Below are 27,982 nucleotides of genomic sequence, written 5' to 3'. Positions count from 1 at the left end.
TCGCGTCGGTTCCTTTTGAGTGTGTGGCACTAGGCTTGACTGTACAGTAACTCCTATAACCCCTGCCCCTTCCCTGCAGGCATAAGAGCTTCTGGGAAACCAGAGCCAACGGCGGGAGGACATATCTGTGGACGGAACACCCCCCAGACTTCTGCACGGTCCCCTACCTAGTAAAACGCCATGGCGAGGCAGCGACGTACCCCAGCGGCGCTAAGGAAGAGTAACATCAATAATAATAATAGTAATAATAATGATCATAATTATAATCAGACTATCAGTAATAGTAATAAGAATGCAAAAGACAATGATAATGATGAGGGGACTGTTGAACAGGTGTGTGTGTGTATGTGTGTATGCGGGCCGTGCAGGCTGCCGGGGGGTGGAGTGCTCTGTCGAACCCAAGGCCGACGCTGAGGCCGGTAGGGTAGGGGAGTCGGAGGGCTGTTGGGGCTCTCACTCGTCACCAGTGGCAACCTGCCAGACGATGATGTGGCTGCGCTCGGTCTTGGTGGCGCCCGCTGGTCGCATCATGGTGGAGTCCAGAGGCTCGTCCGTCTCCCCACCTTCATCACCTGACAGAGAGAGAGAGAAGGGTGGCAGAGAGGGTATGAGGGAGAGAGGGAGAGAGAAAGAGAGAGAAAGGGGGCAGAGAGGGTGTGAGGGGGAGAGATAGAGAGAAAGGGGGCAGAGAGGGTATGAGGAAGAGAGAGAGAGAGAGAGAGAGAGAGAGAGATGGGGGGTGAGAGTTAAAAACCATGTCACATGTGAGTGTGTGTGTGTTTGTGTATGTATGCGAGTGCAAGAACATCTGTGTGTGTTGGTGTGTGGGTCTTTGAAGTTGCTCACCCTGTCTAAAGTCGATGTACCCCTCACCACCGCTCATCACCAGCATGCTCTGGGGTAGCTGCTGTGTTTGGGCATCTGTCGACAGGGCCTCAGGGTCTGCTGGGCCCACCTCCACACTTGCTAAGCCAGGGACAGACACCTGACCTGGAGAGGAGTACGCCCACACACACACACGCACACGCACACGCACACGCACACGCACACACACACACACACACACACAGCAGAAGTGGTGGGTAATAGTGGCTTAGAGTGAGCAAGTTAAGCAAGCTGGCCTGGGATCCTTTAGGGGTGTCCAGTTCAGTATCAAGGCAAGATCAGAACCAACAGAAGGATTAAGTACCTCAATTATCATCTAGCCGATCAAACCCTTTTTAAAAAGGACAATTTTAAACTGGGAGCTGTTTCAGTGCCTCTTGTTCAGAGTGTGATGTCTTCACATTGACACTGACCTCTAAAGTAACTTGTAGTCCCTCATTAAGTATTCTGCAGTAAATGCCATGAGAGAGCACATGACTTGTGAGATGTTACCACTAACCTGGCGCTGCTACAAAGAACTTGACTGCATCTCGGTGGCCATGGAAACAGAGCTGAGCGTGGGCCATGGAGCAATAGGGCACGAAGGAGCCTGGCGTGGCATTGTCCACACTCTCTTCTCCATAGAAACGGACAGCACGGCCAGGGCGGCTCGGGGTGCCGCTGGCTGATTTGTTTCCTGGTACAGGGAGGAAGACACATACAGTTAGGCACCGTCTGCTGAATGTGTGTGACAAAGTCAAGAATTCAGCTAACCTTGGTAGCGTTAGCTTTGGTTTTGCTAACTAAGGTTGGCTTTGCAGCTACAATGGGACTAGATAAATCAAGAGAGACAGACAGCATTAATTACACGAGTAATAAATGGACCCTACATGGAAGAGAAATATATCTCTTTGGAGCCGGAGTTACAAGCTAAGAGCTCAGATCCACCACAGCTGTGCTAGCATTAGTTTTGGTTTGACTAAATAAGCAGTTACCATGAGGATCAGTAAAACCAGGCGCTGTAGCAGAAGTCAGCCATTGCAAACCGTAACCTATGCAATTACATGGATGCTGACAAAGGTATAGGAAGATCCCGACTACTTTGTTCTTCTGAATAAACATGGGTTTGCCTTCTCTCCACAGCAAGAGATGACAATCAAGACTCTTTCATTAGTGGTACCTCAGTGGTGGAATGACCTACCTACGTAGTTCTATCCAATAAAGTGACAGCCATGGTACATTCAAAGACTATCAGAAAGTGTTTAAAGACTTACCTCTTAAGTCATCCTAATGTACTTGTTACAAGCCCTATATTTTTTTTATTTTATTATAGTATTATGTATAGTTATTGTTCATTTTTTACTATGATCTGAGATACAATATTGTTAAAAGCACTTATACGAGGCTGATGTGATGTTCTACAGATCTACCAGATACTACTAAGCTCAGTTCAAGTCAAAACATATGGTACGATGCCTAACGCTGTTTGTGGCTAAAACTCATTAACACCCAAGAGATAGGTTACTTACACAAGAGTAATTAACCCTTTTTCCCAAATATAACCTAAACTTTACACAATGGCTCAGACACCTCTGTGTCTTCCATTGTGGTGCCATTTAATTATGTGATCGCACAAGCATCAGTCACGAGATGCAGTCATATATGTCTCAATACAAACCAAACGACAGCAAGAGAAATAAAATCCTAGCTTGCTTGTGCTGCCATCATTTGCTCTAAATATGGGTACAATGTGCCATTTCTGTGAGCAACGTTTATAACGAAAGGGGTATTAGTGGCAGAACTTCTAGATATAACTTTCAGCTAACATTATTTTGAGTGAACACAAGCAAAAAATCAGCTGAAACATTTACTTAATTAATCCACAGTCGCAGTGATATTCATATCTTATCATGCATCTACAGCTTTAGAGACGTTTAACTTAATGACTGACCTGTGCTGCAGCGTGTAAAAGCCAATGTATGAGCAGATGAATATAATATGTCTGAATGGCTTTATTTAATGGCACTTCATTACACTACCAGTACAACATCCATATTGGATGTCCTGAAATTGTGGCTGTGGGAAACCCGGGTGTTCTTGGTTCTCTTACCGTCTGAGAGGGGGATGGAGATGATGACGCCGTTCCCTGTTCCCACCCACAGCTTGCTGCAGGACACCATGAGTGCGGTGATCCTCACGAAGGAGAAGCCCAGCTTGCCCGTGCCTGAGAAGGATAGGTGCGGCTCAATCAACAGCTACCCACACAGTAAACTTTCCCCTCAACATCACACATTACACTTCTGAAAAAAACATTTGTGTGGATCAAGACCTATTTGTGTGTGGATCGCAAAAAAGCAACAAGAAAATGACGTCTCATCCCAATAAAATGGGATGAATGCATGTGTTGGATGATCCACAAATGCAGATTTAACACTTCACACACAGAATTACAGATTTACAAATCACATTTCACAACAAATACACATGCAAAGTATGATGTGTTTTTACAAATTATAAAGTATATATTTACAAATAGACATTAATTTGTATAAATCATAGTATGTGTAATCAAATTATAACTTCTAAATCATCAGTAAGGAGTTTTGTATTTGTGAATCGAAAAACACATTTGTAAATTCTGCATACTTCTGGATAATGGTACGTGCATTAACAAATCATTTTGAGATATAATTTGCACAGTTGAAGCTATATCGCAAATTCTGTATTTTTATTTTAGTTGATCTAGTAGTATAGTAGTTTGAACATCCATTTGTTAGTTCTGTGGGGGGGGGGGGGGGGGGGTTCTCTGTTTTTGTGTTCTTTTGTGATTTACGTGAATTGCTCCCTTTTGGGGATCAATACAGTAATCTCTCTCTTTCTCTATACCTGTCTATACCATTGAGGCTTTCCAGAGCATGAGATGTCTGCGGAGGGCGCACAGCATCGTCAAGGACAGCTCACACCCCAGCCACAGACTGTTTGTCCTCCTCCCCTCTGGGAGGCGCTACAGGGTCCTCCGTTCCCGTACCAGCAGGTTCAAGAACAGCTTAATCCCTGCGGCTGTCACCCTACTGAACTCTGCTCCACGGGGATAGCCCACCCCCCCCACCCCTTCACACACCTCCCCCTGTGACAGTTCACTTATTACCACCAGTATACTTACACCGGCACTTTATATACTTATCATACCTCACTTCTACCTCAATTGCTGCTAGTCTCAATTCTGTTTATATTACAATTCTGTGTCATATTCTACCTCTTACTGTACATATCATATTTTTTCACTTATTCCACTTTACATTTGCACATACTCTGCACTTTTATTGCTATTTTGCACTTCTGGTTGGATGCTAAACTGCATTTCGTTGTCTCAGTACTTGTACTCTGTGCAATGACAATAAAGTTGAATCTAATCTAATCTAATCTAATCTATCAAACATACATTATATCATGTTTGAAGCAATCCCATATGGTTAAACCACATGTTCTTCATGGTAATTTGAAATATTTTATGATAAATAGACAGATTAATTAAATATATACATCACATTTGAAGGAAACTATCCTGGGTAGGTTTATCAGGCTGTGGGTTGCTGTGTGTGCAAAATGTAGTGTGTCCTTACCCAGCATCTTGCTGACGTACGGCTCGATGTCCACATCCTGGAGGTGCTGGAAGGTGTGGGCATGGAAGAGGCGGAGGGTGGAGTCCAGTCGGATGGACACCCAGATGCCGTCCCCCACCCATGCCAGCTGTCGTACCTGGCTCTCTTTGCGAGGGTGGGCATCGAAGGATTTCTGCAAACAGCAGAACGGGCTCTGCATGATATGAAACTCTACAGCAGGGGTCCTCAACCTTTTTTGCACCACGGACCGCTTTAATGTAGGCATTTTTTTTCACGGAACCGGCTTCAAGGTGTCATTTTACACCTCTTGTTAGTCACGTCATCCATTCATATTGATGTGAATCAATCAATTGCACCCGTGAGGCAAGCGCGAGTTTTATAGAATGAAGCCCGGTCTGCTCATACACAAAAGCTAACATTAACGTTAGGTGGAGTTAATTTGCGGCCAACACCATTGTATAACGAACGTTAAGTGCATGAAAAATACAACTCACCATAACTCTGAATCAGTGCTTGGTCTCCATGTGCCGAAGCAGTTTTAAAGGCTTCATTGGCTCGTTTGCTAGCTTGTCGCCACATATTAAACAGAGCGGACTTGGTGCGTGAGAATCACCTGTTGCGATAAACCCGTATTTTAAGTAGGCCTATGACTCCTGGTATTGTCTGTTAAAAGAAGCTTTCTCTTTTGAAGGTCGTAGGGTCCTCTTTTGGCTCCTTAGTTGGCCTTTTCATCTTTGCAAAGAAGCTCTCCAAAGATGTTTTTTTTTTACTAATTTTCGCTAGTTTGCGGGCTTTGACAAGAGGCACAGGCGAATTTGACGTCCGGGAAAATCAGCGCGATTTTCAGACGCTAATAATTAATACAGCGGAATTGATATAACTTATTTATTCTTTCTGTGCGGCCCGGTAACAAATGCCTCACGGACCGGTACCGGGCCACGGCCCGGTGGTTGGGGACCACTGCTCTACAGCAACACAGTTCTCCACAGGTGCCCAGCAGTTTTCAGCACAGCGAGGCTCAATTACAAAACTATTTTTCACCTTCTCAGGGAAATCTGACAGAGTATCATCCCACATTGAGATACGACGAGCATGAGAACTGTGTGTGATTACTTTTAGCTTCAGTCCAACCCCAAATCCCTACACCAACACTCACACCTAACTCTTACTCTAACCAATCCAAACACTTTTCCACAAGCTCCACAATATCTGACATGTAGCTGGGAACAGACAGGTGTGATGTGTACCTCTATCCTCATGGCCTTGGGGTGGATGATGTAGATCTTGTTGCGGTAGCCACACCACACCTTATCATGGACAACCGTCATGCAGCGGATGGAGTGGTGCGGCCGGCCCAGGTCCAGCAGGTGGTAGTTGGTCAGGTCCCACTGGCAGTCTGCAGGGTGAGGCACATCAACACACATACACACACACACACACACACACACACACACACACACACACACACACACACACACACACACACACACAAACACACACAAACACACACAAAATCATACACACACCCCCACACACACACACACACACACACAGGTGTCAGCTACGCCAGGCTGAGAAAGAATTGCTGCCTCCAGACAAAGGCAAACAAAACAGCCCAATCTAAGAGTATACTGACAAGGACACGTGTCTATTGGAAAAGACAGTGGAATCACATCTGTTCCTTACCTTGCCCTCTGTGGAAGATGGCCAGAGTCCCATCAGACAGGGCTACCAGGACACGGCCTTTCACATGCCTGCAAAGGGGAGAAGCATTACAGGCTCATCATAAGACGCCCCAAAATGAAGAGGACCCAAGTCCAGTAGTTCAACTAATGCTAGACTAATGTGTTGAGATGAAATGTATACTGTAGACTATTTTTATAAGCATCTGCTACATGGGAAGATCCCGCACAGAGCTATGTATTCACATCACATATATCTGATACAGAGACCTAGTCTCACCATCTGTAATGTAGTGCATGATTCAGGAGCACAGTTTGACTGGATGCTGGGGTTTGGCCTGAAGAGTCATTTATACTTACACAATGTTTAAGATGGAATCTTTCAGCTTGACAGCATGAAGGCACTTCTTCCAGCGCGCCACCGCCGAGTGAACGTACAAACTGGAAGGTAAAAAACACACGCAAGCACATCAATCAGACTCCTTTAAGTAAATCTCAACCAGGAGACAAGACAAGATCTAGGTAATGGTTCTATCATTCTTGACCTGGAGATAGGGAATCTTACGTCAAGGCTCCACCGATAGGCTAAGCTTCACCACCTGTCAGAAGTATGAACATTGTACACTTCACATTGACTTTAACTTCAAGAACCATATGGTCACGGTTGTCCTCTAAGAACTTGAATATCCATCCCTGCCTCTGTTGGTCCAATATCTTTCAATTTACTCTCTGCAGGACTTTCCAGTTTTAAGGCATGGCGCATACTACACTTGCCTACTACACTGATCATGTTAGTGTAGCTGCTTAAGGATGAGATGGCACCGAACATCTACACGTTGAGGATGTCCTGTGGTGGAGCCCTGAACTTTCAACTCCGTAAATCTGAAATCATTTTTGACAAAAGGGCTCAGACGGTCCTCTGCCTCGGAACCCTTTGGGTCTCGTTGGCTGCCCTCCTCTCTTACCATCCGTTCTGGGCGCCCATCCACATGGTGGCCAGGGTGCTGCTCATCCTCTGGCTCTCGTCTAGAGCAGAGTCTTGCAGGATGGAGTCTGGGGAGCCACCATCAGCCTCCCGCAGCACCTCCCTGAACCGGAGAGAGGGATAGAGGAAAGGGGTGAGGGGAGAGAGGGATAGAGGAGAGGGGAGAGAGGGATAGAGGAGTGTGGAGAGGGGAGAGAGGGATAGAGTAGAGGGGAGAGGGGAGAGAGGGATAGAGTAGAGGGGAGAGAGGGATGGAGGAGAGGGGAGAGAGGGATGGAGGAGAGAGGAGAGAAGGATGAAGAGAGAAGAGAGGGATGGAGGAGAGGGATAGAGGAGAGATCAGGGAGGGATGGAGAGAAGAGGCAGTGAGGATCTAGACTGCCACTGAACCTCAGCTTCGCATTTACGCAAAAACTGCATGTCTGCAAAGCTTCAAATGAACGCAACCATAGACATCCACATAAAAAAAAACTGTGACACAACTGCAGAAATGTGTGAGTGCGTCAGTTTGACAGAAGCGTTGAATATAATAATACTGGTAAGGCTTTCAGAGATTGAGAATACAAATAGACTATATGGATCTGTATAAATCATGTGTGTGTGTTCACATAGTTATTGCATGCTATGCGCTCATCCATGTGTCCCATTTGGTTGCCCAGCTTTGTTTAACTGCAGCGGTTCTGACCTGGCTCGTGCGTCTGTGGTTGAGTTGGATTCCGTAGGCTGGCCACCTAACGGGTCGGTGAACACGTGCTCCGTGTAGATGCCAGGTTGGCTGGGCTCCGCGCCATGGCCCTCCTCCTCATCCTCCGTGGCCTCTGTCGCCTCCTCGGCCGTGGCCACGCCGTCCTCGTCCGGACTGGCCTCCCTGGAGAGATCCACTGCAGGACAGCAGGACAGCAGGACAGTCAGACATTGAGGGGAGGGGCTGTAGACCAGATTTCGAATGAACTATCTTTCCTCTTTCCCTTCATTACTTTCTTGAGTGCCCTTGGAATCTGTGGTCTGGTGTGGACTATTTTCAAGTGCACCAAATACTCCTGATCTGATACTACTCCATTCCAAAAGTGCCATTTAGTAATCCTTTTTATTTACGTTTCCAATCCAGACATAACATTACTGCTCTGTGTAAAGATCTGATTAGAAAATGTCTGGAAAAAACAATGGAAATGAATGTTTTCAACCCTTCTGAGAGTAATATGATTGTCTTGAAACTACAGATGCAGAACTCTTAGCTCTCTCTCTCCTGCGTGCTGCTGGCTTCCCCGTGGGTTTGTGCTCTCACCTCTGGGGCTGTGCTCTGCTGGGGATCCCCCGGGTTGAGACGGGGCGCCCCCTGGTGGCCCCTCAGAGGTGCAGCCCACTGCTGACACGCCGCTCAGCGCCCCGTCACTGCCCCCAGAGCCCACCGAGCCCGACAGAGAGCCCTCCCCCTGCCCCTGCCCCGCCTCCAGGTCCTGAGGCACCTCCTCTCCAGCGGGGTAGTCTGACTCCAGGACACCTGAGGAACATCACGCGGAACAAACATGCACACACATTAGGGACAAAAAGACAACAGACAAACACACACATTTTAATAAACAGTCGAATGCACCCACACACAGAAGCAAGCATACGTATGCTGATAAACCCATACAGATAAGGAAGAACACATGCAATACATCACACACACACTCACACACACACAAACATAGCTTCAGAAAATACATTGTTTTTTCCTGTAAGTGTCAGTCCTATCCCCGAAACATCACTAAACTTGTCCTGCTGGACCTGCTGACAGCCCTGAGCGCCACGCGCCACACAGAGCTGTGTTAGGGATGGTGTGGACACTGACCTGGCACGCTGGCGATGCAGAGCACGTGGGAGTTGCAGACGTAGAAGCTCTCCATCGGCGTGCCGGGCTGGCTGGCGTCCATGATGAGGACCTTGGTGGCCGAGTTGGTGCTGGCGCAGAGCCACACGCGGCTGGACATCTCCGCCTGAGGGTCCTGCTCCGGCTGGACACACAGAGACCATCACACCGTTACTCAAATACACTCCACACTGCTCTGATGAGCACATATGCACATACACACACACATGCACACACACACACACACACACACACACACACACACACACACACACACACACTTGGACACTCATTAACCTTATAAATACATACATACAGAGCAGGAGCAAGAAACTAGAAAAATACATGAAAACTACAAAATTGTCCCATTTTTCCTCTCACACTATGCTGAAGCCCTGGCCTGAGCCTGCTGAGATGGGGCAGTAGGCATGGCTCACCTGTGGCTGCTGCTCCAGCTGGTCCAGGCTGCTCTGGGAACCTTTCCTCTGTTTGAGACAATCAGACTCTGCTACGCCGCTCTCCGCCAGCAGAGGGCTCCCATCTCGGAGCCTCCCTCCTGAGAGGTTAACTCCGGCAGCACACCACACCTGGAGGGAGGGGAAGGGACAGAGTGGTCATCCATTCACGTTCAGCCACCATCAGAATAAATGCACTAGCACATGTGCCTTCAGTTTAACCCTTGCCAGTCAGCATAGAGTGCTTAACAAAAACACCTTTACCAAAATGGGTGTTTCAGGGTTCCACTCTTGAACATATCCAACCAATCAAGGAAGAGATACCATTCTTTGGCCATTCTGAACCCCTGCTCTCAGGGGATCATCTGGATAATTTAAAGCGTCTTTGAGAACTGTGAAAAGCACTATATAAATGTGATGTTCAGTATTATTATTATCTGTGGCATAGGGGAGGGAGAACCGTCCCCAACTTCTCAGCCTAAGGGATTATCTGGATCAACTGTGAAAAGCGCTATATAAATGTGATGTATTCTTATTATTATCATCTGTGGCATGGGGGGGAGCCGGCCCTGACTCCACACCTCCTCACCTTCATGGCAGTATCTTTGAGCTCCAGGGGCTTCAGGTACACAGGAACAGGCAAGTTCTTATTCTCAACCTGTCCTCCATTCGTGGCCTGAGAAGAGGACAGAGAGAGAAGGGTGAAGGTCACAAACATAACGGTAATTAAAAGAAAAGAAAAAGCCAGGCCCAGCCCCCCTGAGGTGATGTGCACCTTCAACACAAAACTCTTTGAGACATCTGAGTGACAGGAGTGGGGTTTAGAGCTGGTAGTATAGCAGGTCATGTATTTGTGTGTGTGTGTGTGTGTGTGTGTGTGTGTGTGTGTGTGTGTGTGTCTGTGTGTGTGTGTGTGTGTGTGTGTGTGTGTGTGTGTCTGTGTGTGTGTGTGTGTGCACGTGTGTCTGTGTCTGTGTGTGTGTGTGTGTGTGTGCGCGTGTGTCTGTGTCTGTGTGTGTGTGTGTGTGTGTGTGTGTGTGTGTGTGTGTGTGTGTGTGTGTGTGTGTGTGTGTGTGTGTGTGTGTGTGTGTGTGTGTGTGTGTGTGTGTGTGCGTGCGTGCGTGTGTGTGTCTGTCTGTCTGTGTCTCTGACCTTGGACTTGCTGGGGAGGCTCCATCCGTGGGCCTGCTGGCGCCCGTCCTCCTTCTGCACGTGGGCCTTCACCTCACGGTACTGAGAGCGCTTCATCTCCCGCCGAGACGGAGAGCTGCACGGGTCCAGCCTGACAGGAGGTGGTACAGCCATCAACACAGGTATGCATAACACACACTCCCTCTCTCACAGACACACACACACTCACACACACACAGTACTAAAGTATACATAAACGGAAATGGACAACTGCACATATGCAATACATAAACTTGGTGAAATTACAAAGTTGGATAGGTAGACATTGCTGGGAGCATGATCTCTCCACTTTGTTACTGCTCCTACCATGATCACTGGATGGAAAACAGTGAATAACTGCTGGATGAAACATGAGAAGAAATGAAATGTGTGTGCATGGCTCATCGGTGTCTGGCTCTTTGGCCTCCCTCACTCACCCTTCACTGAGGAAGTTGAAGGTTTTGGACTTCTCGGTTGGGAATTGCGAGAAGGTGCTGCTCTTCCTCATCATGGAGCCGGGGGCGTTGTACTTCACGTTGGAGCCCAGCTCCGGAGTCTTACTCAGGGCCGGGCTGTTGGCGGAGCCTGACGAGCTGAAGAGCCGGCTGAAGCTGAGAGGCAGAGAGGCAGAAGAGAAAAGAGAGAGGGATGGAGAGAAGGATAGAGAATGGGAAAGAGAGGCGGAAAGAGGGAGACAGAGAAAGAAAGGGGAAGAACAGATAGACAGGCGGGATAAAAACTGCAGGTCAGGGGTCACCAGCAGACTTCACACACAAGCATCCTGGGAAAGGAAACACGTCACAGAGGGGTGCACAGTGCAAGCAAACACAGCTCTCTCTGCTGGCTTTATGGAAGTACTCCAGCCAAAAACACGTCACACAATCAGCCTACAGAGTTTGTTTTTTATAAAGCCTCCAAGACAACGGTTAAACTGATATCAGCTTGTTAGATCTGGCTAATTTCCATTTATAAACGATGACCACTCAAATGAAATGGTTGATAATGGAAATGAAAATGGTGAGTATGTGCTTACTTAAAACTGCCCAACTTTATAGGCCATTCTAGAGCCTGAGGATTGAATGCATGAGCAAACGTAGCCTATCTGAGTGAGACATCCTTCTCCAGCACAGTGAGGCGTAACACAGAGGGACAGGGAGAGCTGAAGGGTGTCAGCAGAAGCAAAAGATCTCCATAAAGCACCAGGCTGAGAGCCAACTGTAAGGAATTTAGTTCACAACCTGATCCTAAACATGAACATGCCTCTAACTGCATTTTACATATTTGATGCAGAGCTTTTAATGAATGAATGACCTCATTCCTTTCCCAAATACAGCTTCTCAAGTTGGTGCTTCATGCCTACTGTTAAAAGTGGATGGGGGTCAAAGGGTTCACCTACATGCTGCATAAAACAGAGTGATTAAAAATATATATATATATATTTAAAAAATAAATGTGCCTGATGTTTGACATGTGTAAGCCATCACAGGGGTATGCAGTCCTTTATAAGCATAGGTGGTGTTGCGAGGTTAGGACTTACAATTGCCAGATGCTGGATTTCTTCTTCTCACTGGTGTCAGGGTTACCCCGTGAAGCCCTGCAGAAAAAAAAAACTACTAAATTGATATAGACTCTTAGTAAGATGAACTAAAGCAGGAACCAAAGGGAAGCAGAAAAACACAGTGCAGTTTAATCACAAACAAAGCCATCTGTGTAGTTGGATAAAGGCTCAGGTCAGGGCTCATCTCAGACATGGGATTATTCTCTGGAGCCCAAACTGGAACAGGACTATGAAGGGCACACAGGATGAGGAGAGACTCTGGGGATAAAGCAATATTTGAATGCTCCCCTCACCCAGATATATCTTTTCTCACAGCACTTTGCTTGAGAGGTGACATGATAAAAACAGTACAGTGTGAGTGTGTGTGTGTGTGCGCGTGTGTGTGTTTGTGTAAGTGTGTGTGACAAACAGAATGTGCAAGTGTGTGTGTTCATGTCCGTCTGTGTGAAAGAGAGTGTGCCTGCACGTGTGTGAATGTGAGTGTGTGAGAGAGAGAGAGAGTGAGTATGTGTGTGTGTTTGCGCACGCGTAGAGAATGGAGTTCCTGGCGATCCCTACCGGATCATCTCGGTCCACCTGACGGCCTCCTGCAGCTCCATGAGCCTCTCCTTGTACTGGTTCCTCTCCATGAGCACACGGGCCATCTCCACCCGCGTGAATCGCTTCCTCTGGGCCGTCGTCACGTCACTCTGCACATCCCATTCCTGGAAGACACACACCACATGAGGGTCCGGACCATTCTATCACAATGCACATACAGTGAATACAACACACAGGGATGGATCCCAGGATGACTAATAATAAACCCCTTTCTGGGGGGAACTGGCCCAAGTAGCAGCATCCCTGACCACAAATGGGTCTGAACGCCCACGGGGACCTGGGTTCGAATCCGTCTCGCTGTAAATTCCCAATCTCTTTCCAGCTAATCTCTCTCTTCACTGTACTGTCTGATCAAAGGCAAAAAATCTTAAAAAAAATAATAAACCCATTTCTGATTCTGATTAGTTGTATGCACAGTGAGAACACACTAAAGCATAGTAAGATCATTAGAAAAGTCAAGGGACCCAGCACTGGAAAATGGCTCTGGAACACGCCAGGTACGAATATAATGTACACTTTTAAGATTTTTGAAAGTGTAAATCTCTAAAAAGTATATTCGTACCTGGCATGTTCCCTGAGTTTCACACACTGGGGTCCATCCTAAAACATAGTACTGGAGCGCAGATAGGGATGGCAAGTTCTGAAGTTGGTCTTTTACATTGGCTTTACTCTGATAAATACTGATCTGGGATCTGATAAACACACGGCTGCCTGTGGCACAAACTCACCTCATCCTCATCTGTGGTCTTCTTCTTGGCCTCCTCAGTCTCCACCCGCAACCTGCACAAAAAACAAAGATCTAGTATCTGACAACATCACAGGGAAAAGATTGCGAGCAACTGCTGCCTATGGGGCTCCTGAGCACCAGAGGGCGCTATGAAGCCTTGACAGGGAGGGACTCACTTCTTCATCTCATCGTCCAGCTCCTTGTTCTTCTCCTCCAGTTTGCTCTTGGCTTCCAGCACAGCCTCCAGCTCGTCCTGGAGCACCTCCTTCTCACAGATCAGCTCATCCAAGCGCACAATTAGGTCGTTCTTCACCACGTTCAGGGCATTTCTGCGGGCAGAGACAGCCACACTGTCAGCTTCCAAATCACACGACAGACACCCAGAGAGCTCTGCAGCTCTTTTTCCTTTTTACACGATTCATCAACATTAGACACTTATCAACAATGAGTTACACTAGTCAATAAAGTCCATACAAAAACTAAAAAATATTTCCCCCCATTAAATTATACACAACTCCATAAGATATTCTATTTTCTTTTATAAGAGGATGATATGATGTAATATTACTGTATACAGTGCATTGATTTATGGCATATTAAATGTCTACAATCATATGACATCAAGACATATTATCACATACTACACAAATGCAAAGGGAAATATTACAGGTCTTACTTTGTTTCCAGCAGCTGTGTGTTTTCTAGAATTAGGTTCTCTACTTCCCGACCCATACCTGCAGACAGCAACATATACTGAGTCATTTTCTACTGGTTAAATTACCGTCAGGGGTCTGCCTTTCAGGATTTCAATCTTATGAACTGATGCGGTGCAAACCTTTACATCTCGAGAGAGCCAAGTCCAAGACACAAACAAACACTGATTCCTACACGTACTCTGTCCAAGAGAACACTATCCACAGGAGGGGTGAGAGAGAGGACAGGAAGTCTTACCCAGTATATTGTGGACTGTAAAGCCCCATGCAATCCAAGTTAGACGACAGAAGCATGGAGTTTAAGACATGAATGAGAAAAATCAAAATTGTGAGATGACCAGAAAGTCATGCATGAGAATACACTCTCTAAACTCACAAGGAGATTGTTTCAGAGCAACCTGAAGTTGTGGGTAAATTGTGAGGGCATGCAGAAACACACTGCTATCAAATACACACAAACAACAACAACAGAACACAACAAACATCTCTGGCTATCTGGCTCAACTAAGAACCATTCTACCTTTTAGCTGACATGGTATAGTGTAACTCATACATAATGACATCAAATGGCATGCCGCCAAATGACTTAAGTAAAGTCAAAGGTATTAATGATGAATGTAGGCATGCTTGGGGTGGGGGTGGGTTGGGGGGCAAACACACTGAGGAAAGAAAGACAGGGAGAGGCAGAACTCATACACACCAGAGTACTCCACTGGGAGGAGAGGAGAGGAAACAAGAGCCAGAGGAGAGGACAAAGCAGGAAGAGAGACACCCGTGTTAGAATCGCACACACACACACACGCACACGCACACGCACACGCACACGCACACGCACACGCACACGCACACACTCTCATCTCAGCCTGAGGGGGCCACCTGTGTTTGCATATGGTTCACAGCTGGATCACACAGGCTGGACTGATTCAGTTATCTAAGCTTTCACTGATCCAGATGGATCTACTTCTGCTGCCTGTGTATCTGAAGACTGCCTATCTTGTTACTTTGAATAATGTCAAAGTGACAGATTAGGTTGTGGTGGAGGGGTTAGACAAACTCTGTCCCATGGGATATTATATTTGTAGGACTGCACAAGGGAAAAAAGTTAAACAAAAAAACGATTTGTTATAGTGGGGGCTGACGCTTTACAGACTTCATATTCCTAAATGTTTTACTGTCTAACTGTAACAACTGAATATAAAACACTACATTACATTTCCCACATTCTTTTTTTTTATGAATCCCACAAATTTCAGCACTTTAAAGACCTGGCTTTTCTCCCCCTCGAGAGAAACTGAGGCATGTTGTGGCTGAGTCTCGGAGGGGTTTGAGGAGACATGTTTACCTAACAGGTCGGCCCCCTCGTCCACATCTCCGATCAGGCCACTGCCAGCGGAGGACAGCTCCTCAAACAGGGACTCTGTGTTACGATCAAACGCTATGTTCTCAATGCCTTTAGTCGGTGTGCTGCAGGAAAAAACACATATAAAAAAGGATATCAGGATATATATAATAATAAATAATATGATATTTTACTCCAAACATCCTGACCCTGAAGTGCTTTGATTTTGTATTTATATGTAAAGACCTCACAACCTCACACACAGGCATAGTTTAAAGCAATAAAAATATGCAAAACCTTATCAGGCTAACACTAGCAAGAGTTTGGCCTCCTCCCCAATTGGTTGCATAATCAGTATAACCACTGTGTACAGAGGCAGAGTATGTGTGTGTGTGTGTGTGTGTGTGTGTGTGTGTGTGTGTGTGTGTGTGTGTGTGTGTGTATGTGTGTGTGTGTGTGTGTGTGTGTGTGTGTGTGTGTGTGTGTGTGTGTGTGTGTGTGTGTGTGTGTGTGGTACCTGGATCCCTTGTAGCCACTGAGGTCCATGTCCAGCTCTGGCGTGGACTCGATGATGGCCTGCACATCGGATTTGTCCTCATTATCAGCCAAACCTGCACAGAGGCATACAGACAACATTACTGAACACTCTTGCGAAAAAATCTATCCTCTGATTCTGGCCAATTCACAGCAATTATGTTTCATTAACTGCCTTAACTAGATTTGCATGGTGCGAGAAGTCGAGCAGCAATCATTGAGATTTGAATTACCCTTATTATGAATAGCACAGGAACCATTCGTTTGGTTTACCCCATTATAAATAGGAACCATCAGATCTGAGTTACCCTATTATAAACAGGAACCATCAGATTTGGGTTACCCTATTATGGCTATGAACCATCGCATTTCAGTTACCCTATTGTGAGTAGGAACTTCCAGACTTAAATTACTCTGTTTTTAGTGAGATTCATCAGATTTGAGTTACCATGTTATGAATAGGAAACATCAGATTTGAATTACTCCGACATGAACCGGAACCATCTGAATTTAGTTACCCTGTCATGAACAGGAACCATCAGCTAGAACTCAACTAGACAGCAGCTGACTTTGAACAGTTCTGGGCCAGTCTGTTAACTGAGCAATAGAACCATTCCAGATTTGTCTGCCATCTAGTAAATGTCTGGTAAGGGTTCCTCTTGGTGAATGATAGGAAGTGTCTGGGACTCACCGATGGAAACTGACTTGGTTCCGGGGGCAGTTGGAACCTCCATGTTTTTGCTGTTCCTGTCCGGACCATCCCCAAGCTCCGAGGCTGTGGTGGACATCGGGGTCAAATCGGACAGCTCGTCCTGTGACAACGAACCACAGAGTCAGGGGGCAGAGTCAAGCACACAGGTGTAGGGGACAGAAGAAAAACGTCACAGCCAAACACACACACTCACACATACACTACATGGACCAAACTAACAAAGGCGGCCCAGGATTCAATCCAGCTTTTAAACCAAGATCCAAGAACATTCCACACAGACAGTGCAGTGAGACAGAACACCCACAAGCCACAGTGCAACACTGAGAGAGACAGACAGCCAATGCCCATAGTAGTCACTGGTGTTGAGGCTCTTAGTAAAATGCAGGCACTGAACACAAATCTTTCATTCTCTACATGGGATATGTTATTAGCAAGAGAGCCAGCCTGACTGCCATGTAGAAAGTCGGACAATTGCTAGGAGAGGTGGGACAAAAAACTGATACAGTGTAGTATTGCGATATTTTTCGGCACACTATTATATCGATACAGCAGCGCCAAATATCCATATTTATTTACCTAATATCATGATTTTTATTTTATTTTGTTACAAACTACTCTGACAAACTACAAACTACTCTGACTCTGACATTACTTCTGAAGTCCACAAGATGGCGCAACATCTTGTTCTTCTCTTGAAAACAAATTTACAGCGCATTACATTACATTAATAACTTTTAAGTTGCTTAAGGGAATGTATATTTATTTTTTATAGGATGGTAAAATCACACAAAGTTATAGTAGTATGTGTTTAATGAAGAATTGAGTTGGGATATTCTATTCCACATACAAAGTATCTTAAAGTATTTCTCAACATGTTGTGTGTTCAGAATGCTCGATGCAGGACTGAGTTATTTTATTCTATTCAGAAAAATCTGATAATTTAGTTTGACATAATTCAATGGGAAGATTCAAGTGAGATGATATGGGAGAGATAAATCGCATTGCATTGCAGAATTGAATCACAATACTTGCTGTATTGTTGAATCGCAATAATACCATATCATGGCCCAAATATCGCAATAGTATCGTATTGTCGGCTCTGTAGCAATTCCCACCTCTAATTGCTAGTTCTTACATCATGTATTTTAAAAGATGCTCATTAAGTATTGGGCTTTGGTTGGCTTTGGCTTTTAGTTTAGTAAAATGGAGACCATTTAGACACTTAACACTGTTAAGCAACACAGAAAGACAGAAACACTAAGAACAGACAGGACACTTTCACAAATCTATTTCGGCAGTGCGCTGACTATCCACACAAAGACAATGACAAACTACACACCAAGACACGTTCTTGCAGGCACACAAAATCAGCAGCACACCAATGAGAAAAATCAAACCACGACACAGCTCTCTCACGTAAGCCCAGAAGACTTGTTACAGTGCACTACAAACACAGCTGTTAATTAAATCAATACCCAGTCAGTAGCCAGCACTCTGTCTACTCAACCACAGGTAGCTGGTACTAAAGTGATTAGTGTGCAAAATAAAGTAAAAGAGCATGAGTTATAAGAACTAAAATGGCATAAGAATGAAGCATCATGCAATGAACACAATGTGCATATTGTGACACTAAATCAACGAGCTATATGCAACCACCGAATATGCCATTTCATGTGATTTTCTTTTTTCTTTGCTTGACTTGATCATTTCTGACTTTAATGATCTTGTTATTTTGGAGCCGAATCAGGGTTTCCTACGGGACCCAATTAGATTGCTTCAGTACCCCCCACCCCCCAAAACCGATGGTTGCATACAGCCCCAGTCTAAGCACTAGCAGGAGTCTCTGGCTAACAGAACAGAAGATGAGAACCAAGGAGCACGGCACGGCACTGGGACACTGAACAGTGACACTTGGAGCTTGCGGCTGCTACTACGGTTAGGGCGCTCTGGCGCCGGCGGTAGTGGAGCGCACCACCACCATGCAGCTACCTTGCAGTCGTCTGCCAGCGAATTCCCCCAAGACTCCTGCGCCCTCTTACCCTCCCGCTTTTGGGAGTCCTCCTCATCCAGCTGCTGAGGGGAGAGAATAGCACATGAAGCCAGCAGGGTTTTTTTTTCTTTCTTTCTTTCTTTTTCTTCTCAAAAGCAGCGGTGGTAAACATGAGTGGTTTGTTGTGACTACGACTTGGAGAAGGAGAAGATTTCTCTGAAGATGCAGCAGTGAAAGCATAGTACAGCAACACAGACCTGGGCAGGTTACACCCCTTAGTGTGTGTGTCTGGAGCTCAAACCCAGGGCTTTGAGACGAAAAAGGAGACGAGTTTATAACTTTCAGAAGCATCTGAATCCTTTTCCAGGGATGAACGTGCTGAAGCCTGAACACTGAGCACTGAACCATTCAGAGGAATCAAACTGGCAAGCCAATCATTTCAATTGCCATTTCTTGATAAATGTCAAATGATTAAAACGAAAATATAAAACAACAAGTTGGTTCTTCTGAATGGTTTCACACAAGTGTTAATCTCCACAGTTGGGAGTCCCAGTATTATAAGCAGTGGATGTGATCATAAGATGTATGCTTGAACAATGCTGTATGCTGCAGATGTGCTATTGTGAACCTTCAACCCTCACTTGTAAACTCATGTGCCTCATGTGATGGGACTTTGACCAAGACACTCCTTTGTATTGCACCAGAACACTGCCAGCGTGTTAAAACAACTACTTACATTTGTCTTCTTACATGTTGTCTTCTTTAAAAAACATAGTAACATGTTACAGTGATTTACACTAAAGATAGCTCAGAGGCAGCCATTTTGGAAGATTCACCAGCCTTTAAATAAGACACCTAAGCTATCTTTATACTATACAGAACACCCCTGGTTTGCTCCTGCATTCTGTTACTATGGCAGCATTTCAGTGTAGCTCAGATGATATTCCCTGTCCTAATGCACCGACCTGACAGTTATTCAGTACTTTACACAAAGGCGAAACAGGGCCAATAGTAATGGAGATGATGGCCTTTCTGTCCTGACTGACTCCAACCGAGCTGCAGCTGACTGACTTCACCGTCCATTAGCATTTCCAAAGAGACCTGATTAGCATTTAACTCAAGAATCAGTTACACTCAGGCTGTTTGAGCTGCCTTCCACTGACTTTATCTCGGTCAGTCTGTCTGAATGAGCGTGTGTGTTTGAAAGTCCTTGTAAAAGAAGAAATAGAGAGAGTGTGTGTGAGACAGAGAGGAGTGAGAGAGAGACAGAGTGAGTGAGTAAGTGTGTATATGTGTGTGTGTGTATGTGTGTGCAATTAGTCCCTGTCTGTCAGTCTCTCTCTCTCCTCTCTCTCTCTCTCTCATACACACACGGTCTCCATTTATTTTTTTTAGCCAAGACCCTCAAACACACACGTACACACACACAATATGCCTCTCTCTCTCCCTCTCTCATTTAACCTCAGACCTTCCTAGTTTAGTATGCAGAATGCATTTTCTAGTCTTGGCAAAGAACACCCTCACAGAAAATGTAACACATTTTGAAGTTTTTAAAAACTTCAAAAATTCAGCTTAGTTTAAATCCAAACATTTTTCTCCTAAGTTACGCAAACCCTTTGCCATTGAAAGTACCACATAATGTATCATCATCTTTTTCATGACCCTAGGTAAACTGGTGGTCTATTTTCCACGTGTATCTACAGCTTGGAACTGGTATTAGTGATCCTGATGGCTGCCATCTATGGGTTGGGTGGTGTTTGGGGAGAAATTGCATGGTGAGCTGTGCCAACCTTGAGGCTGGCATTGGAGCGTGGGTGGGTGAGGTCGTTGAATCTCCAGCCCTCCGTACCCGGCGTCTCACCCCTTCCGAGCAGCTCGGGGGTGAGGGCAGCGTTCCCGCCTGGCGAAGGGAAGATCCCTAAAGACAGGGGGCGCTCTTTCCTGGTGAGAAGAAAAGAAAGGATTCAAACATGTGATAAGAAATGAGGACGGAGACATAATGAAAAAGAAACCTGATATGCCAGCATCACTTTGTCAAATCTCCTTGGAGGCATTTGAGTCAAGGTTTTGGCAAGCTATGTTCCTCCATTTGCACACCTTATTCCACAAACCCTGAAAGCCGCCGTGTAATAGCCGATTAATTTGGCCAAGGTGGTCACACATAAACCATACCCTCTGACACAACCCCTTGATCGATGACTGTTTCATAAATACATTTAGTTGAGCCATAAAGCTCAGTGCACAGAGCTGACCTAAATCACAGAGTGTTCTGGAATACTTCAGAGACGAAGGCCAAAAACAGACACTGCGTGAAGGCGAGAGTGACACTCCTGAGGATACTGAGGCGGAATGGTGGATGAAGCCTTATGGAGAGAGCCACAGAGGCCCCCTGCAGAGGCTGCTAAGCCCGGCCAGAGCTTCTGGGCGCTGAGTAGGGAACCAGGGAAGGCAAAAGAAAGGCTAGCTCAAAGTAGGTGAGTTTATAATCATCGTCCTCCCCCTGAAACAGCCACACAATTCTACACAAATGCACACATATGGGCATAGACAGACACACATTCACATACCCACACTAGAGGAAGGGTCAGAGCTCTCACTAACTGACACATATTCACAGACAAACACAGACATGGAGTGGAGTACAGAGGGCTCACTATAGCCAACAACAGCATGAATCAGACACGCACGCTCTCGCTTTCTACCACCACTGCCCCCCCCCCCCAACCACCCACCACCCTGTAAGTGACTTCTTCTGCAGCAGGGCAGGGTGAAATCACTGTACAGCCTGCCAACTAGTCTCAATCTGCCCCTTCTACACCAACCACTGCCTGTGTCCTCAGTAAGCCTCCTAAAGAAGATGTAAACTGTGTACTGAAACCTTGCTGCAACACATTCGCACCATGTTCATTTTCCACGATTAGATCAACACCATGCGGGTAGCACTATACATCACTGTAACAGGGAGCGACTTCTTGTCACTTGGGATGAAGCAAATTACTTCAACCCTTACCTCAAACCAAACTGCTTATAGCCCAATGTTTTGTATGATTTAACCCTAACTGATGCTGTGTATGTATGTAATAAACGTTTGGTATTGTAGAGGTTCAGCAGTCCTACCGAATTCTTCCCAGAGTTCCTGTGTCTGACGCGTCTCCGCTCTGTTGGAGTTTAATACGCTCCACGTGCTCCATGTAGTTATGGATCATCTGTGGAGAACACATGAGGAACACATACCAAATAAACATATACAGTATATGCTAAGAATATCAGGTGTTTTTATAGGTACACACATACAGTACACACACGCACACACCCACACATACAAACATACTCACACACACAAGCACAAACATGTGCAAAAACACTCAAATACACACCCACAGGCATGTGCGTGGGCACACACACACACACAAACTCATTCAAATACACATGGCTCTACCAGTAGCATACCTCTGTGTGGCGCTGATGGAGTGAATTAAACTCCTTCTTCAACTCGGCCTCGCGCTCCTCCAGCCGGCTGACTGGACACGACAGACAGAGAAAGAAAGAGAGGCAGAACAAGAGAGAAAGCGCAACACTGTTCGGTGCACATTCACATTACACCTCTTCATTTAACAGACCCTTTTACCCAGAGTGACTTACAGCACAGATATCTCCAGCTCTTACATGCCCTCCCTGGGTAGCAAACCCATGGCCTTGGTGTAGACACCATAACAACAGTAGGGCTACAGCAACACTTAAAGCTTTACTGGTATAACATTGTGCTACCACAAGTCCAGACACAGATAAACACATCACAGACACTTGACATTACCAGCAGTTGGTGACAGAGAGTGACCGAGACTGTTTCTGTGTGTGTTTGAATATGGGGGGGGGGGGGCCTCTGAGTTAAACGGGAGCAAAGCTTTAGGTCACGTTCTCCTTTTGATGTGGGCGGCCTGGTAAGCTCCTAAATGATTTCAAATGGGCTTGAGTCACGGGCGACAAAAAGACATAATCCCGCCATGAGCTGCTGGGTTTTAACTAAGCCCTGTGTAGTGAATGCTGTACGCTGTAAATTTCCCTGTGCAGCGGCCCAACTTAGCTTTTCATTACTGTAACGTTCTGAATCTGAATCAGTTTTTATTGGCAAAATATGACCATTGCAGAATTTGCTTACGGCTGTTGGTGACTCTCAAGTGAGACAGAATACAGGCACTACAGACAACATACAGACATTATGCAGATAATACATTTTTTTTTAACAAAATCCATACAGTGCAAATGTGTGTGGCAGTGCAGATCTTACTCACACCTGTCAAATGAGACAATCAGGAAACATTAGACTTTCTTCCTAGACATTCTACTATCCTAGGGCTAGAAAGTATGGTGACAACCATTTTTCTGGAGTTTAAATCATATTGTCATTTCCTGACCATCAAATTGCCTTGTCAAGCCATACCTCAAAACAGCCCTCCCCAAAATGTGTAATCCTGTCACAGAGGGGCACATTCACTCCAGACTTGTGAGAGGAAGATTTATGTGGACAAACACCTGAGCTGCAACACCCAAAGTATTGTGGTCTTGGTGTCTGCATGACTAAATGCTTATTACAATATCATATGCAACCATAATAGGATGATTTATGAGTTCTGCCTCTTGAGTCTTTATGTGGCCAACTAGCTAAGCCGTCTCCTTTATCTTCATTCAAGCAGCATCTCCTCGAACATTAATGAGGCATTTACTTTTTTCATAAAAAAAACTATGTTCATGCTAATGTTCTCTTTAGACCTTCACCACTAAAGAGAGAGACAGGAGAATGGAGAGGGACATGGACTTACGCAACAGGGCTATGTGTAGACACAATGGTTAAGATGATCTCTGGAGGAGTATAAATTAATATATACATGTGTAAAATCACACAGGCCTCTTTGGAGCTGAGCAGGCATTTAAATATGGGCGTGCATTTCTCCAAACAGTCTCTCCTGTGATATGCTCACTTTCAGAACTGGCAAAACCCATACCTGCCTGTAACAGACAATAACCAAAGTAAAGGGAGGTAGGATTTGGGCAAATACACATGACACCTAAGTGTTGATTTCTGAGGCGATAAGGGAGAGCAGGGCTGAACTCTATCCCCAACCCCAACACAATACGCATCTCTGGCCACAAGCCCACACACAGCTTTAGTCCTCTCCCAGGCATGCCTGTCTGGAGGCCCAACCCTGGCAATGGTCTGGGCCCTATCTAACGGGCGTGGTAACACAGGGAAACTGGGACTGGGGGTGATTTGTGATGCAATGACGGACTCTGATCCCCGTACACTTGGCCATGAGCTGCGCTGGAACACTCATCAATCATTCTCCAGAGGGGGCAACAGAGGGAGGAGTGTGTGTGTGTGGTGGGTGTACTGACATATCACTCGGTCTCCGTGGAGACCTGGGTCTATGTGTATGGAGAGTATATAGGAGAGCTTTACAGTAAAGGTGTGACCACTGTGCCGTGACTTCAATGTGCACCGCGATTCCCAACACCACAATTAAATCCACAAATGGGAGATACCTCATCTTAGCCACTGTGAGAGGATAAATGCACAGCTAATCCAGTAATCCAATTAAATTCACCCTCAGCGTGTCAAAAAAAATACACAGTAAATCAATGAAAAAGATGAGCAGCCTACACTCGGCTGAAACCACATGGGAGGAATACATTCAAAATGTAGGACAATGTGATCTGAAATGAGAGAAAATTATGAAGAAAAAGGAATAAAGAAAAAAACAGAGTAAAGAGACTGAGGGATGCTCTAACTTTGGTCGACGTAGTTCTTGATCTTGAGCTCAAGCTGGCGAGATTGAGATCCCATCCTCTCCACATTCTTCTGAAGGTCCTTCTTTTCCTGCTCCTGGCTGTCTTCAAACTCAATGAACTTCTGCTCAGAACACAATGACAGAAAAACACGACAGAGGGTCAGAGAGGAGAAAAACCTGGTCAGCCTTGTGTGAGACATGTTAGAAACGTGATTGCGCATGTTACACTGAAATAGAGCTACAGTAGTTTGATACTCGTATGTAGCATGATAATTAAGAGGTACAAACCACATAATTCCTCACTACACTGCACTATTACAAAATAAGTACACAGAAGCTATCTGGAAAATACCATACAGCAAGTGATTAATACATTAAAATATCAAAATGTTCCTGTCACACCACTCTAGACAGGAAACATTTGGCGGAAACAAAAGTGTCACACAAGGATGTCTGGAAAATGCTTGTGATCCAACAGATAGAAACTCTGGAAGTCTTTTGTCTGCCGGCTAAATTCCGGAATGCCGCCCACGACGACTGTGCGTCCTGAACAGATGCAACATCCTGTCCCAACAACTAGCCCACAATGCACTTCTTCCCGCCATCTTCACCCTCAAGGAATGCAATTGTAATGTCACAAAATGTTAGGTTTCCCAAAATAATAACAACCTCTAATGTCAGCCTTATTATTGAGAGACAATGTGTGCTCTTTCCCTATCTAAGATTAACACTGCAGCATACATCTGAATGTACCAATACCACTCCCAATAGAGTCAACAGAAAGTGGTGCAGCATAATGTTGTCCTCTGAAAAAGTGCAAACGCTGAAGTGCTAAATTAAGTGTTGAAATTGAATGGACTGTCAATCCACTTTCCAGCTTGAGTTGCACACAGGGCAGCTCCCATTCACCAGACAGCAGGCAGATCAGTCGGCTAAATGAACACAAGGGGCATCACTGACAATAAAATCAGCTGGCAGATCAGTAGGCTAAATGAACACAAGGGGTATCACTGACAATAAAATCAATACAGCGTAACAGGAGAGAGGGTGCTCCAAATGCCACCCTTTCTCAAAGACGGGGGACAGTTTTTTTTTTTTAGAAAATCCCCAAGTCTGAACGACCAAAACCAAGACACATGGAAGGAAGCCCTGCTCTCACAACTGCCGTCACAACAAAGGATCATATGACCTGGAAATAACAGCAGCCCAGCTTGGCATAATGCATATTCCCCCTCTAGGAAGGAGAAGCCGGCAGGACATCCCAGGGAATCAGGGCTCCTCCTGGGGACTCCTGAAGATGCTGGATGTGGTGTGGAGTTGGGTGTTGGTGAGAGGTTCTCAGTGTCACCCACCCTCACTCCTAATAATGGCTTCGACCAGGGAAGTGACACTGCCAAGCGCCACAGCTACTTCAGTGCCCGGAGCACGGAGAAAAATGACAACAGAAGCTGTGTGTCACTGCGTGTTTGTGTTTGTGTTACAAATAATTACATAATGTAAGTACCCACAAATAGTTCAGACGTGACAGACCACTGCACTGAAGATCAAGCTGTGTGGTCTCCCTTCTGAGGAGCCTTTAGAGGCATTTAGACATCCAATAAGAGGCCTGAAGGCATGCTTTAAGGCAGGACACATCCTTGACTTGCCATGAGAAACACAGCAGGAAATTAAAAAACTCTGCCTCTCATTCTTTCGTGGATTAACGTGCAGCTTCATACTTGAAGGGAGATGCGTGTGGCTAAAAAAGGTGGTGGTACCAAGCTCCAAGCTTCCAACAGTACCAGGAGAGGACACAAGAGAGAGGTTTTCTACAGTATAAAGTCTATCATATTCACAGACAGCTCCTTCTCCTGACTGAAGAGAAGGTGCTGAGTCATTCACCTGCTCAGGACCCAGTATGGAATGCTGTCATGTTCTCAACACCATCTTCAGCAAAACATTTTGTCTTTGAGGAGTTGGCCATTTTTAACATGGGAATTGGTTCAGGGATGAATGATACATCTAAAAGTCTACTGATGCTGTCTTCAGTACTGACACATGGACATTTTAACATGGACAACATAAATAAAGTGTGGCTGTATTGTAAATGTGAGAGCAACTTATTATTGAGGGGGGACAACATGCTTGTTATTTTTCACAAGACACAATTGGCAAACATATGGTTACTGCTTGCTTCAAGTGAAGCACAAGCGTTATGGGGACGCTAGCAACAAAAGGAACATCGTACTACTACGTTACTACTACTTTACTACTTCAATGAAATTTAACTTCAAATTACATCCATTGCCCCTGGGCTGAGTTGGGCACATTACGCTCTTCTGGATGTATGCATCAGCTTGACCATGTCATTGGCTTAGTCAGGAAGCAAATATGTACACATTTCAGCTCGTTTAATCAATTTTCCCAAAACGCAAGGATAGTCCAGTGGCATCACTTTCACTGAGACCCGGCTGATGATGTGGCTGACACTTAGACTGTGCCAGTGGGTTCTGCCACTCCTTGCGAACATGCAATGTGGTTCTGTAGAAATAGTCTTGACACAGTGTGATACTTAGACAAACATCGGCCTGTTTATACCGCCGGTCTGGCACAGAATTTAATAGGATTTTGAATAGAATGTGTATACATTTGATATGATAGGTCGCTTATTCGCTGTTCACATTGAAGAGCCAGGTAATGCTGCTGGATCAAAACAATTCCGTCTCCAGCTACCAACGCAATCGCATGCCCTCGTGAAATGAAGGCTACGACCAAAGAAACGAAGCATGAAAAGCATATGCTATGTGTAAACAATTCTTGAATAACGCTACTAGCTTCACTGGTCTCCTCAAGCTGGTGCTTCTTTTGTGGGACAAGTCGGCACACGTGTAAGAGCGAGTCAGGTGCAAACAATGATGCCTAGGTTTCAGTGATGGAGAGCATCACTGGCCTTGCATCAAAAACGCTCTCTCCCATCAATCGCTCCATTCTCCCTATCCTCTCACCAGAGCCCTTTTGACTCACCTCCTCTGCATGCTTCCTTAGTGCTTTCTCCCGCTCGTACTGGGTGATGAGCTGCTCGTTGTCCTCCTTGAGCAGTTCGAGCTCGACTTCATGCTCCTGATTCTCTGCGAAAACAGAATCCAGATTCTCCAGCACAGCGACAACAAGCGGCATAAGTTCTTTTACAACGTCTTCGTCGTATTTCCCTATGAGCCTTTCAAATTCACGGTAAATAGAGCTGGCCAGGCCCGAGACCCTTTCCGACATCATAGCCGTTGTCCCCGGGTCGTCCTGGTACACAACTCCGTCCTCCAACTCCATTTTTTCCCTTCCTCTCGCAAATATGTCCCGTATTTTATCTCCACGCTCCCCAACCAATACGGCTTGTTACTGTAAGGTGGGTGCGACAA

At 45.6% G+C, this 27,982-nt stretch overlaps 1 protein-coding gene across 1 annotated transcript; it reads right to left on the bottom strand.

Moving 5' to 3' along the window:
- Nucleotides 1–27,982, bottom strand: spag9a (sperm associated antigen 9a). Its single transcript, XM_080856362.1, has 31 exons — nucleotides 27,594–27,982; nucleotides 24,592–24,712; nucleotides 22,255–22,325; nucleotides 21,922–22,010; nucleotides 20,595–20,745; nucleotides 18,804–18,887; nucleotides 16,794–16,914; nucleotides 16,086–16,179; nucleotides 15,572–15,693; nucleotides 14,930–14,941; nucleotides 14,193–14,250; nucleotides 13,693–13,845; nucleotides 13,518–13,569; nucleotides 12,748–12,893; nucleotides 12,169–12,225; nucleotides 11,069–11,242; nucleotides 10,614–10,743; nucleotides 10,051–10,137; nucleotides 9,444–9,593; nucleotides 8,989–9,151; nucleotides 8,440–8,655; nucleotides 7,840–8,035; nucleotides 7,135–7,257; nucleotides 6,530–6,610; nucleotides 6,174–6,241; nucleotides 5,735–5,883; nucleotides 4,488–4,659; nucleotides 2,975–3,088; nucleotides 1,385–1,561; nucleotides 847–990; nucleotides 1–572 (listed from the first exon to the last, which is right to left on the bottom strand). Exons 1-31 carry the CDS (start codon nucleotides 27,891–27,893, stop codon nucleotides 454–456), a joined length of 3,894 nt encoding a protein of 1,297 aa, XP_080712488.1. The 5' UTR covers nucleotides 27,894–27,982; the 3' UTR covers nucleotides 1–453.

Source organism: Sprattus sprattus (assembly GCF_963457725.1).
Source record: "Sprattus sprattus genome assembly, chromosome: 18".
Taxonomy (NCBI): domain Eukaryota; kingdom Metazoa; phylum Chordata; class Actinopteri; order Clupeiformes; family Clupeidae; genus Sprattus; species Sprattus sprattus.
The sequence above is the reverse complement of the archived record's forward strand: the minus strand, read 5'-3'. Positions and strand labels throughout refer to the sequence as shown.